At 38.3% G+C, this 12,427-nt stretch overlaps 1 protein-coding gene across 1 annotated transcript in view; it reads right to left on the reverse strand.

The window, feature by feature from the left end:
* OGFOD3 (2-oxoglutarate and iron dependent oxygenase domain containing 3) overlaps positions 1-12,427 on the reverse strand; it is a 31,114-nt gene that overhangs the window by 1,485 nt on the left and 17,202 nt on the right. Inside the window, exon 8 of the mRNA XM_030461660.1 lies at positions 10,784-10,907. Coding sequence (XP_030317520.1) covers positions 10,784-10,907 — 124 coding nt within the window. The remainder of the gene's footprint in view (positions 1-10,783; positions 10,908-12,427) is intronic.

The raw sequence follows: 12,427 nt of genomic DNA on the forward strand, positions 1-12,427 counted from the left end.
TCACATTTCATCTTTCACAGTTCAGTCTTTCATAACTGCCAAGCAGAAGAGGTATCATCCTCATCTCTGCCTGTGGCTACACATCAGTAATTGGTGAAGCTGTAGGTATAGATAAAATGGATTCATTTGTATGCAGAGCTCATTTACACTTTGGTGTCCTGTTTTTCTGAATGAAAGACTAAAAAGGCAATGCATTCCTGTCCTGGGAGTGTTGCAGTGAGCAGCACTACTCAAGGAATTCATACAAAGTCTCTGTGCTCTGAAAATTCTCTTTTAAAGTCTTCAACATCATTCAAGTACTTTATTATCAGTCCCTCGCCTACTCACCTACAGCTTTGCCTTAAACTGATTTTCAAACTTTTTTGTTTGATCTCTTACTAGAAGTAATTCAGAGTTACATAAGTTTCAGTGTATTGTTTAAGCCAGTAAAATTGGATTTTTGGGCTATACAGAGTGTCTTTTAATTTCTTTCTTTAATTAAGATGTCTTCGTATATACAATCTTATAGCTCCTTGTGCAACTGGTTCCATATCTGTCAGCTGGGATCACCAAGCCACAGAATGAGCCTTAAAGTCAGTTTTTAAAGATACTTCTTCTTCACTTGAGAGTAGTTATTTTCAACTAACAAAAACTGCAAAATTCTGAAGCAGAAGCACTCTTTCCGTAGTACACTATTTTTAATGTTATACACATTGAAAAACAGGGTTGGCAAAGCTTTCAAGGAATATATGGTAGTATCACTATCCAGAGACTCCTGGGGAAGACAAAATAAAGCTGTACCATTACTGCATATGATGACTTCAGGGCTTTCAAGCACACCAAGAGTGGACCCTTTACAATCTTGCTTCGATACACACTATATGGAAACAACTTTCAAAAACTGAACCACTACAAAAAAGCAAGGAGGTCAGGACTAAGCAGGTTCCTTAAGAGAGCACAGACCTACCCCTGGGTTATAACTTGTCCTTGGTGCAGCCATTTTTCTGATAATTTTTTAATTATGATTTTCAACCCCAAAGCTCTAGACTATGAACCATATTAGCAAGTTAGTAGGATCATGCACAATATGGGTCTGCTTTTAGCTGAGGTATTGCATTCAGAGTGTTTAAAAGTGCACTTTAAGTGTTACATGTTGCCACAATTGGTGTGGTTGTGATGGGATTTCTCTCATTGTGAATTCTGGGGAAGATGTGCACAGGGCAGTTCCACTACATTCTCCAGACTATAAAATACTGAAAGAGTGAATGCTAAGCTCCATAAGAGATCAGTATTATACTACAAAGGCTAAAGAATGTCTATGCAACTATTCATCACAGATAAAAGTGTATAGGTACTTCAGATTTCCTGATGAAACATTCTTTGATGACAAAAGCTAAGGAGAAAATATAAAATTCTAATGCCATTCCCTTTTCTTTCATTATTTAACAATGGCCTCAAACTAGTCTTTCCAATTTCTTCTCCCCTCCTCTGACCTGCCTGCACAGATTTCTTTCCAACAGGCTTCTCTGCTTCACAGAAGAAATCCTGACTATTACCTCCTGGAAGATAATTTCAGTTTGATTTACAAACACCTGTTAAAAGTATAAGCTATTTTGAGATCACATGCTACTATTAAATATAATTCTATAGTAAATTATCTAACCAAAAAAGAGAAAGCATTTAATCCCTGGTCCTTAAGGAATGAACTTTTGGAGAGGAAGAATCAGCAAAGGGATCATCTCCTGTTTTGAGGTTGAAGCTTTCAGAAAGAGGCCAGTCTGCGAGCTATGTTCTGAAAGGGTGCAGATTGGAATGGAGGTGTTCTGGGGCTGGAAGTGATGCCAAGGGTAAAAACCAGATTTGTTCTTTTTCCACCAAGATAAATCTATAGTCTGAAAAGTATTTCATCTGGGTTGACTCATTTTCCCCAGTTACTGCAAGATGCCAAAACCTCCACTTTGTTAGTTTCCTGATGCTTTGATGAATACCTCAACATCATGGAAAAGTTTTAAGAAGTTAGAAGGAACCATGGGCTGCACTCTCAAACCTAATGTCATTTCCTTCTCACCTTCACTTCCCATTCCATAGGAAATTAATGAGGCACAGCAATCAGTGCTGCACACCACAGCATTCAGTGCTTTTAACACTTGGACATCCAGTCTCCATCCTAGGTATAAATATAACTTGTGGGAACTTCTATCCATGCTCTTTCCTCTTTTCTACCCCAAACCACTTAACATTTCTTTACAGCTCTTCCCAAGTGGCTTCAAGATTTTGAAGGGAGTGGGCTGTACTTCAGGAAGAGTGCTACTATTGCCTCCCACACAAATGCACTTGCTCTTACCTTTCTTGTTAGAAGCACAAAAAAACCCAGAGATTTAGAAAAATTTGTGATAACCTCCTGTTTCTAAATTATGAGCTTGCCTGCATAACTCTACAGGAAGAGAAGTAATTCATCCTTGCCTTTTATCTCTATTTGACAACTACACCTGAATCTACAGCTTGATTTCCTTTCCTTTCCATGTTTTCTCATTTCCATTATTAAGTGTTAGAAAGTGTGTTTCAAGATGGGAGTTTCAGATACATCTCCTGCTCTGCTTTTGTACTATGTTTAATCAGGACTTTCATCCACGGGTGGACCTGCTTTTCAGTCCCTTCTTTCTGCAGCCCTTCAGCATCCACACAAGTTTAAAAAACTTAGGAGTAAGCGAAGGATAAATTGTATTGAGGGTGAAACAACTGATGTCATGGGAAAACTCAGGCACAAACTCATTTAAATACTTCTCATTTAAATACCTAACCACTCACACTGCCTCTAGGACAAGGAAAAGGTAACAAGTTCAGTGCTGCAGCATCCATCAAAGCTGAGACTGGTCTTTGGTGTCACTGACACAAGTCATGCTCTTAAATGCTGTCAGGCTGAGAAAAGCTTATGAAGTGAAAAACAGGAAAGATCTGCTCCTCTTGCAGGAAGCAAGCATTAGAGGTAAGCAACTACTTTGATGATTTTTTGAGAACCAATTCTCACATGGTCCACAGGAATCATTATTTATGAAAATATAAAATTGCCAGTTCACAGCTCCACTGCTATTAATTTTATGTAATCCTAGGTCCAATGAAGCAACACTTATTTTCAGGAATAAAATTTACAAAGAAGCAAAAGCAATGGATATTTCTCTCTGCAGCAAATACATCCCATTTAACTTCTCAAATCACAACCACTGGAGGAATTTATGTACAAACTGCTTTTGCTTTCCCAGGTTTTAATCACATTCATAATTGCCCCTCAGAAATTAAATTGTTGTAGATGTACTCAGAAAATATATCCACTGCATTAAGCAGAATGCAGGTGAGAAAGAATTACACATTCAGCTACATATCACAGTAAAAACATAAGTAACTCCATAAAGTTTACTCTTGGGAGATTTTATCCATGTTGAATTTTAACATTCAGCTGCACTTCCATAAACAAGCTGCCTACAATTTGCTAGCTAACCTGTCCTGTGATATAATATACATTGGAAAAATATGCAAAGGATTTTCAATGACAGCTATGCCCTTGGTATGTAAACTGTGACTTAAACCAAACCTCTTACTCTCTCATCTGTTTCCATATCCAATATCTCCTAGCTAAAGTGAAGCTAGTACTGACTTAATCTAAAAGGATTACTGTGAAAATACATTAGCAAAAGCTATTACAATACTCCACAGTTGATACATCCTGTTTTACAAGTATTATTGAAAAGTATCATAGAATCATAGAATGGTTAGGGTTGGAAAGGACCTTAAAGATAATCAAGATCTCTGTTGTTCTTACTCTGGCAAGAGAAAAGGTAGTAAGGCATGCCAGATTAATTTAAGATGCAGGTTAAAAAAAAAATGAAAGGACTTTGAAAATCATAAAAATATCTACCTGCCTCTAGCAGAGACTTTGGGAAGTCATCTGGTTCAATTCCCTCTCAAATCAAGGCTAATTTCTAAATTATACCCAACTTCTGAGATCCATCAGGTTGCTCAGGGTCATCATTAGCACATGTCAGTGTCTGAATGCTTCACTCACATTTCCCAGCTATGTCTCATCTGCACATTTTTCTACCCCTGTGTCTTCTGTGCTTGATGTTTGAGCAGGGGCCATGGCACAGATGACCTTCAGAGGTCCCTTGCAGCCTCAATTATTCTGCATACACATGCAACAGGACATTCACATTAATATCAACTTTAACAACCACTGTTTTTGCAGCATGCCTGTTTTTCCACTGGATTCCAAGCCCCTCCATGCTCCCATCCTTCAGATTGGACCACCACTTCTGCTTTCTTGGCAGCATCCTTCTGGCCCTTCTAGTTTAATTCCCTGCCAAATTTCCTTATAAACTCCTTGGGTCATAAGAAGATCAAGGAGAAACTGCAAATTATGTGTTAGAATAGTTTGACTAACACTCAGTCTTACAGGAAAGGGAATGGTAAGTGTCCCCTCACTCTCCTCCTCCCCTTCTGCTTCAACTGTGGCTGGACAGCAGGGAAAGGCAGAGGGTACTCCAGGGACATCTACAACATCTTTCATCTTATACACTCACAGATTTGGCTGTCTACTTAACATTTATCAGCTCTAAACATTACTCAGGAAAGAAGGAAAAAACTGCATCTCATCTGCTGAATGATACCAAGACTGAAGCACTGCCCAGGGAACTGCTCAAACACAATTGTGCTCTCATCCTTGTCGTCTGTTTAGGATCAGTTGCCAATTCATTCTCATGTAAAGTACCCAAGAAAAAACACCATATCATTAAGAAATAACCTGATAATCATTAAGAAAATAGTAATTTCTGTAATCACACAGTACAAACCTTATTTAACAGATGCACTCATTCAATTACTTACAAATCAATGTTGAATGGAATGAACTTTATACAAGTACTTATCTAAACCCTACAAAAGTAACATGGAATGACAGCATCTGGGAGTACCCTGATCTGTGGTGAAGAGAGGCTGCACAAGCTTCTTTAACAACTTTGCTACATTTATGCAAAGTACAGAAGCATAAAAAAGCCTATAGTCTAAATAAATAAATAAAACTGCAACAGGTCTAATGAAGTCTAGTTACAAACTTGACCCAAATTTATTTACCAGACAGAGCAATTATAAATAAAATCACAATGACAACTCCCCACAGTCAGTTTGTGTTTGCAGAAGTATTATCAATATATTTACAAGTACTTGCTTCTATTTAAATACAGAAGCATATGGACTGAAAACTTCCAAACTATGGTTTAAGAAACTGAGTCAACTATTTCCTACTAAAAGTAGACACGAGCGCTTTTAGACTTCAGCAGAATCTCTGCCTGCTTCTCTCCTATCAGCAGTTTGCTGCTTAAAATATCAGAGGAGTTTCCATCCTGCACATTATTCTCACCATGCGAAGCATCTAAGAACAAAGTGTTCAAATCCTGTGGATGCCTAAGTTCTAGCTTTGAATTTCCAACAGAGAAGGAATTGATCCTTACATTTAGGGTATCACTAAAGCATAACCACAGGGGTAACTTCTGCTGCCCACTTCTTGTTCAAAAAGTGGCCCTTGAACAAAAAGGCTTCATGATAGCCCTAGGGTGTGTGACATTAACACTCAAAGCTTCAGAACCAAGAAATGGGACAGCATTACTGAACTATACAGTGTAGCACAGCTGGACCAGAAGTTAATTTGGTATTTTATCAATTCTGTTAGATTACCTGAATTTCATCAAGTAACTGATTGAAGCTGATTTTCCTCTGCTCCCTCCCTATGCCTTCATCTTTGCTGCATATTTGTCCAGCTGTATCAAATAAAATTTGTGAAATATTGGCTTGCATATGCATTACATAAAAGAAAGTCTCATGCAGCAAGCAATGAAATCACATCAGGTTCAGACTACCAAGTATTTTATACCAGTAAAAAAAAGTCTTGGAGGCCAGTACTCAATATTTGACAGTACTTTGCAATGCTCTGTGGAACACTAACATAAGGCTCATGTTTAACTCCCCCTGTCCACCCTTCCTCCCCCTTCATCCTTTCAGTTGTCCAGCTAGTGTGAAATGACTGTTGCAATCCTCACTACCAGCTGCACTCAACAAGGCAGTGTATTTTATATGAAGTAATTCATATGTAAGTGTAGGTCTGACCTACACATCCCAGGTACCTTTATGGGCCCACAGGAAAGATTATTTCATTTTATGCCATCATAAACCTACTACCAAGCATGACTGGAATACAGAACTGAAGTCTGGAAGACAGTTATCCTTCCATGGAAAACAGAACCACAAGCAAGCCTTCAGAGTTCTATAAAGAAATGAGGAGCTACTAAGCTATTTTCTACAATTTTTTTCACAGTTGCAACAGATCCTCCTTTTTCTACCATTTTTCTCTGCAATCATATTAACAGATGCAATTTGTGATTAGTATTGCAAAGCAGTAGGAATTGCTGTTGTACAACCCATGAACTTTGCAGAGCTGGTTATTGCTGAAGCTGCCAGTGCTGGTTCCATTTATTCTTCTCTAGGACTGACAGTGACCTCTGGGGTTTTTTTACATCGTTTTCAACTTTCAGTTGTTACTGATTTAACATCAAGATCTGCTCCAGCTTTACTGACTGGAGCAAAACTAAAGCTTGAAATGTCAGATTACCAGGATCTAGAGTGAATTTGGAGGATAGGGATTGACTGTACAGACAGATCTGACTACCCATGCTTAGTGGGGGCAAAAAATAAATCATACATGATATAAAATGGATTACAAAATATATGCTTTAAACAGTTTACACCTTGTGTGAAGATTATTGCGGGACTTCTGACTTTGGAAAACTTGCTTTTCCTGTCATTGCACTTTGTGTCACTATGCTGCACTTCCTCAGCCTTTTCTAATGAATGCCTCCAAACAGATTTTTTTAAAGAGCACAATAAAGACAGAACAAATTGCCACCACTTTACTTGGAGGACTCCACTTATTATAACAATTACAGGATCTGATAGTCACATGGTATCTAATCACTGCAAAAAAGCTACACTTGTCTCAATAAATGTACACCCAGGCATCAAAGCCCATTCCTGCCCTCTGACAAAGCTCCATGTGCATTCTTGAATGTGTTTTTCCTCACCTGAGCAGAATAAGTAATGGCTCAAGTTTTGAGCATAGATTTTTTCCATTCTAAATGAAGAAAAATCCAACTTCACTAGTTCCCAAATAGCTCTTACCTTCAAATATTTTTACACTTTCAGAAACACAAACTCCTGACAGCTATATATGCTAAGTTTGATATTCAAGGAAGTCACATTTCACTCTCCAATGAACAGAATTCATTTTGTACCATAGATTATTTTCTTCTACAAGTACACAGAGGAAATTGTGACCTTTTCTTTTACCCTTATGTAATAAACAACTGGTATGAAAAACAAACTCCTTTGTGAGTTGAAAATAAGTGCAGCAAAGCTGCACTTGGTTTTAAACCAAGAAATACACCTGCAAATAAGAAACACACAACTGGTACTGAGATTTCATTCCACCTGCAGTGTTCCATCATAAAATGAAGTCTGTGACCCAATACTGCTAGTCCCCATGACTCTCCAAACTTCACCAACTTTAAAGATGATTTACCCAGACAAATTTAGTAGTAGCAGAAAGCACACCACTGAAAAAACAATGCCTTAAAAGTCTACCATTTGTTCTTAATCCTCCCATATATTTTGAAGAACACTAAAACAGGTCTCAGTCAGGCATAGTAAAGTTACTGTTGAAGAGGATGTTTTGCTTTGAAGGGCCTCAATATAAACATCTCTAGTTCTTCTAGTCTCCCAAACATCTCCTGGTGCAAAGCAAAAAATGCCAAAATGTCAATTTTGGAAACAGAACAAAAAGACAATTAAAAGCAACAGATACTACTTCAAAACTACTTCTCTGTCCAAACAAATGTTTTCTTTTCAAAGGAGTACTTTACTGGTGCTAAGAATTTTCTTATTCATGGTACAGTGAATGTCTTGCAGCAGACAATGGTCCTGACTTCAGGACCTGAAGCTCATCAGGGCACAACAAAGATGTGTTCCTTTAATGCTACAGCTGGTTATGAGTTAGACTTGTTCATGTCTGTTAAGGAAAAAAAAAAATCTCAAGAGCCTTTATATTAATAGATTACAATTCCTTTTGAAAGCTAGAGTGTTTGTTAATAGTTGAACTTGGCAACGTTATAGACCATGCTGTGAGAGCTTTGCACTCAAATACTTCAGAATTAGGACTTACAGACTTCTTACACAATCCACAAGTGATATACACTTAGAAAAGTGATAAGTGTTCTAAATTAGGCTCCACTTCTAACAAAACAGTTCTCCCTGTCACTAACTGTCTGGATGAGCCTAAGCCTTGAACAGGAAGTGCTGCAAAAGCACTCAAAGCAGCAGTGGGACTTGCCAAGGCAGCACTCAGCAAGGCAGCACACAGGATATCCCACCAGGCTTTATTTTCATTGTCTGTTTTTTGTATTTCCAATTACTGCTCCTGTGCTCTGCTGCTTCAGTAACAATGCCTTTCAGTTCTCTACTGCAATGGTTGCCACTTAACCAAATTACTGCTCACAGCAAAAAGAATGTGCTCACTTTGACACACAGGACCAGGTTCTCAAAATGCAGACTTACTTGAGACAAGAAGTGCCAGGTTTAACAGAAATGGGATTAGCAGTACTGAGAAGATAAATTAGCTCTCGAGCACCAAAACCAAACCAGTGATTATAACAGTTCTCTCTAAAAATGCCCAAATCTCCTAAATAAGAAGCATAAAAGCTTATCAAGACATGGTTTTAGAAGTTAAGCTGGAGTGATGAGAGAAGCACAAAGGATCAAAAGAAACATAAACCAAGTAAGAAACCCACAAAGAGGGAAGGAGAGAAATCACACTGCAAAAGAACATTCTGAACATGAAAAATACATCATCTTGCACCAGCAACACAAAACATCCTGGGGTCATTCTCTCCTTGGCATTCTCTCACAAGCCACATCTAATCAGAAAGAGGAAAACTAAGGGGAATTGCCTTCACACTGTGCTTCACTTCTAAAGCTTCTCTTTTACCCACAGGATGTTAGGAGTTATTTAGATTGCACCAGAGGTAGCAACACAGTCTCAAGATTCCTGACAGCTATGTCTAGACAGGAATGTGTTAAAAAGGTTTAGCTGCCATTAAAACTTCCATTTTATTGTGTCCATGTAGCACCTGTGATCAGAGAATCTGCGGAGTTGGAAGAGACCCATCAGGATCATCAAGTCCAACTCCTGTCCTGGTGTAGGGCATCCCCAGGAACACACCATGTGCCTCTTCGTCTTTCAGAATAGCCCATTCCCTATAAGCCTTACATTATTTGCTTTAAAAGGTGTGTTTAACCAGCTCCGTGGCAAATATACTGGCAATAAAACACGCTGGGAAAGGGAATGGCCAAACCAAGTGCTGTCAAAAATCTTGCTGTACTTCATTTGCTCTCCATGCCTCCCCCAAAATGACCTAAAGAGCAAATATTTTGCAGCAGAGCCTGAAAATTAACTGGGTGGGCCTGAATGGAAGCAATTTCGCAGCTGCAGAATTTATGAAATTAAGTCAGCGGCACATTGCATACAGCAACTACACTGTGTCCCTGGACTGTGCAAGTCCTCCCAGCTACCTGGAGTTCAACTAAGATTTCTACAGCTAGAAAAACATCTTAATCTTAGAACTGCATCTGGAAATGAAACAGTTTAGTTTGTTCCCTTTCAAAATACTGGTGTGGCAGCATTTTGCAGTAGATGCTTTAAGTTCAGGGTTTATTCCCAACCACAAAAGCCAGAATAATTCCTGATAGGCAGATAATTTCAGAGTTTAGGTAAGCCAGCATTACTGCTGGCGAGTGGATCACTATGATTTGTAAGTAAAAAACAAAGAAAAAAGAACCCCACACTCATCCCCATTTGCAGGCAGCAATAGTCAGAAGTAATTTCTGCTTGGGTTAATCCCTGTCAGCAGACAAGTATTGAGGTCATCTTTAAATGAGTAAATCGCCATCTATTCTCTCTAGAAAACAAACAATAACAAAAAACCAGAACACATTAGAAACATGAAGCTGTCCTTGATTTTTTTTTTCTGCAAATGTGTGACTGGGCTTGCATTACAAAAGGTTACACTGCTGTAGGCTCCATATTCTTTCTTTCTAGGCAAACTGCCCTAGTAATGATCCACTCATTAGAAAAATCTTAAACTGCCTTTAAAGGAAATTTTTGTCTCTTCTTAAATTATAGCTGAAATCCATCAAAATGCTCATCTCTATCAGATTTAATGAAAGCAGATATAATTAAGTTGCTATAGTTTATCATGTTCCAGCAGGTTAGCAGAACTGGGGTAATCAATCTTCACACCCAACACACAGAATTTACAGGTTATTAAGCTGCACCTTGAACAGTAGAAGAACTTCAGTCCAGACAGTCTGAAATAAACTGCTTTATTTTGGATTCGCTGTAGTCACACAGTTATCTTGGCTCTTGATACATAGTGACCTGCTAAGGTGTCCTAACTGGATTGAAGTTCAAAGTCCTACAGCTTTCAAGGAAGTTGCTTTGTGTGGCTCAAATCCAGACACTTCAGAACTGCTGCCACATTTTAATCTTTTTTAATCTTCAGTTTTTATGTAGCTAATCTGAAGACAAAACACTGCATTATTCCACAGTGACTGCTAAGACAAACAGAAGTCTCACTGCATCTCTCAGCCCACACAGTTAATAAATGGCATAGTTTGGCCTTGCTCTGCACAGACAAACCAGGACTCTCACCTGCTCGGGGCTCTATTGTCTTGTTGGAACCTGCATCCATGAAGACAAACCTTCCACCAGCAAAGTCCTCAGTGTAGTCAGAGAGATAGAGCAGTGATGTGTAGTCAAAAGAGCCATAAGTTACCTGGGAGAAAACCACCAGCACCAGAAATTACCAAACTGTAACTCAGCTCTGCAGATCACAAATCTCTAATGTGCCAGTTTTCACATGTTTAATAAAGGGGTCTCAAAGCTGAGAGCATTCTGTTCTAGGAATGAGGTATGTTTATTAGTTGATTCTATTCTGTTTACGTGGCTGTTAGGTTTGTTTCTATTAGTTGCTACAATTAGAGCTCTCCTATTGAATTCTATCTAAATAGCTAGCAAAAAGAACACCCTAGTGCCACAAGTTACATTTCTGCATTGTATCAAAAATACAGAAGGGTTCAGATCAATCTACACTATTTCAAGATAAAACTTCACCATGAGGCTAATGAGAACCAAGAACAGCCTTTGACTAATTTCCTCCACTATTTAAATCATGGTTATAGGTTTCTGGAAGCCTCACTTATTCCTCTTTCACCAGATACCATGCAGAAGGAGCTTCATTATAACAGTGAATCAGACCTTCCAAATAAACACATATTTGTTGGAACAAATATGGAACTTCCACTCTTTTCCATACAGCTTTGTTTAAAAACCTTCAAATGTGACTTTCAAGGTCTCTGCTTCTTCTCAGCCTACAGACCAAACACCTCAGTTTTAAGTATAACAAGGTGATTTTCCTTCCTTTTAAAGTAGTATTTTTGCTCAATATGTAATGTTGAAGATGGAAAAAAACCATGTTCAGAGTGAGGCTATCTAAATATTTAAGAGTTAAGCTGACACTAAAAATATTTCCTTTTCATATCTACACATTACCAAATATACTTAATACCAGTGGCTGCATTCTCTAATTTCTTCACAGCATATCACAAATCAAGTTCTTCATGACACTGTCAAATATAGAGATGTGCAGCACAGTAGTACTGTGTTAATATACAGCATTTACAGAGTGTTTTGACTGACCTGGTGACTATTAGAAGTAGGTGCTACTTCCATACTTTAAATATTTTCAGTTTTGTTCTAAGTTATATTCATTAGTGCCAGTTAAATTTTGGCTCAGCAGCAGTTGTATGTATTATTCTGTAAGGGCAATGGCTAAGGAGAACATAGCAGCAGATGGAATAGGAAGACATTTTTATTCTTACTCATTTTATTATTTTGACCATAAGGGCCTAAAGGAAAAAAGCCAAATCTGGTGATATGCTGCACTACACAGTCTGAATTACAAGAATGAGAAAAATGTTTTGGTGAGCCCCCTTTCCCCATACTTACCCAAACCTTAGCAGCAGTACCAGGCAATAAATAGGAATTAATGAGCACATGGTACTGAAACACCTCTACAGCCCCCTCCTTGTGCCATCAGCTTTGCAAAGTTATTTTCCCCTTCATTTATTTGGTGATAAAACTTCCAATCAGTTTAAGGAAGTTTTCCAGCCAGTGAAAGCATTTGCACAGCAAAGAAGTTCAAGAAAAAGCCGTACTTATACTTACATATCTAATGCATTCATTTTTTCTTAATAAACTCTTCAGAGGTACAGCAATCTTTGCTTTGTTAGTGCA

The sequence above is a fragment of the Calypte anna genome, chromosome 18 (genome assembly GCF_003957555.1).
Source record: "Calypte anna isolate BGI_N300 chromosome 18, bCalAnn1_v1.p, whole genome shotgun sequence".
NCBI lineage: Eukaryota > Metazoa > Chordata > Aves > Apodiformes > Trochilidae > Calypte > Calypte anna.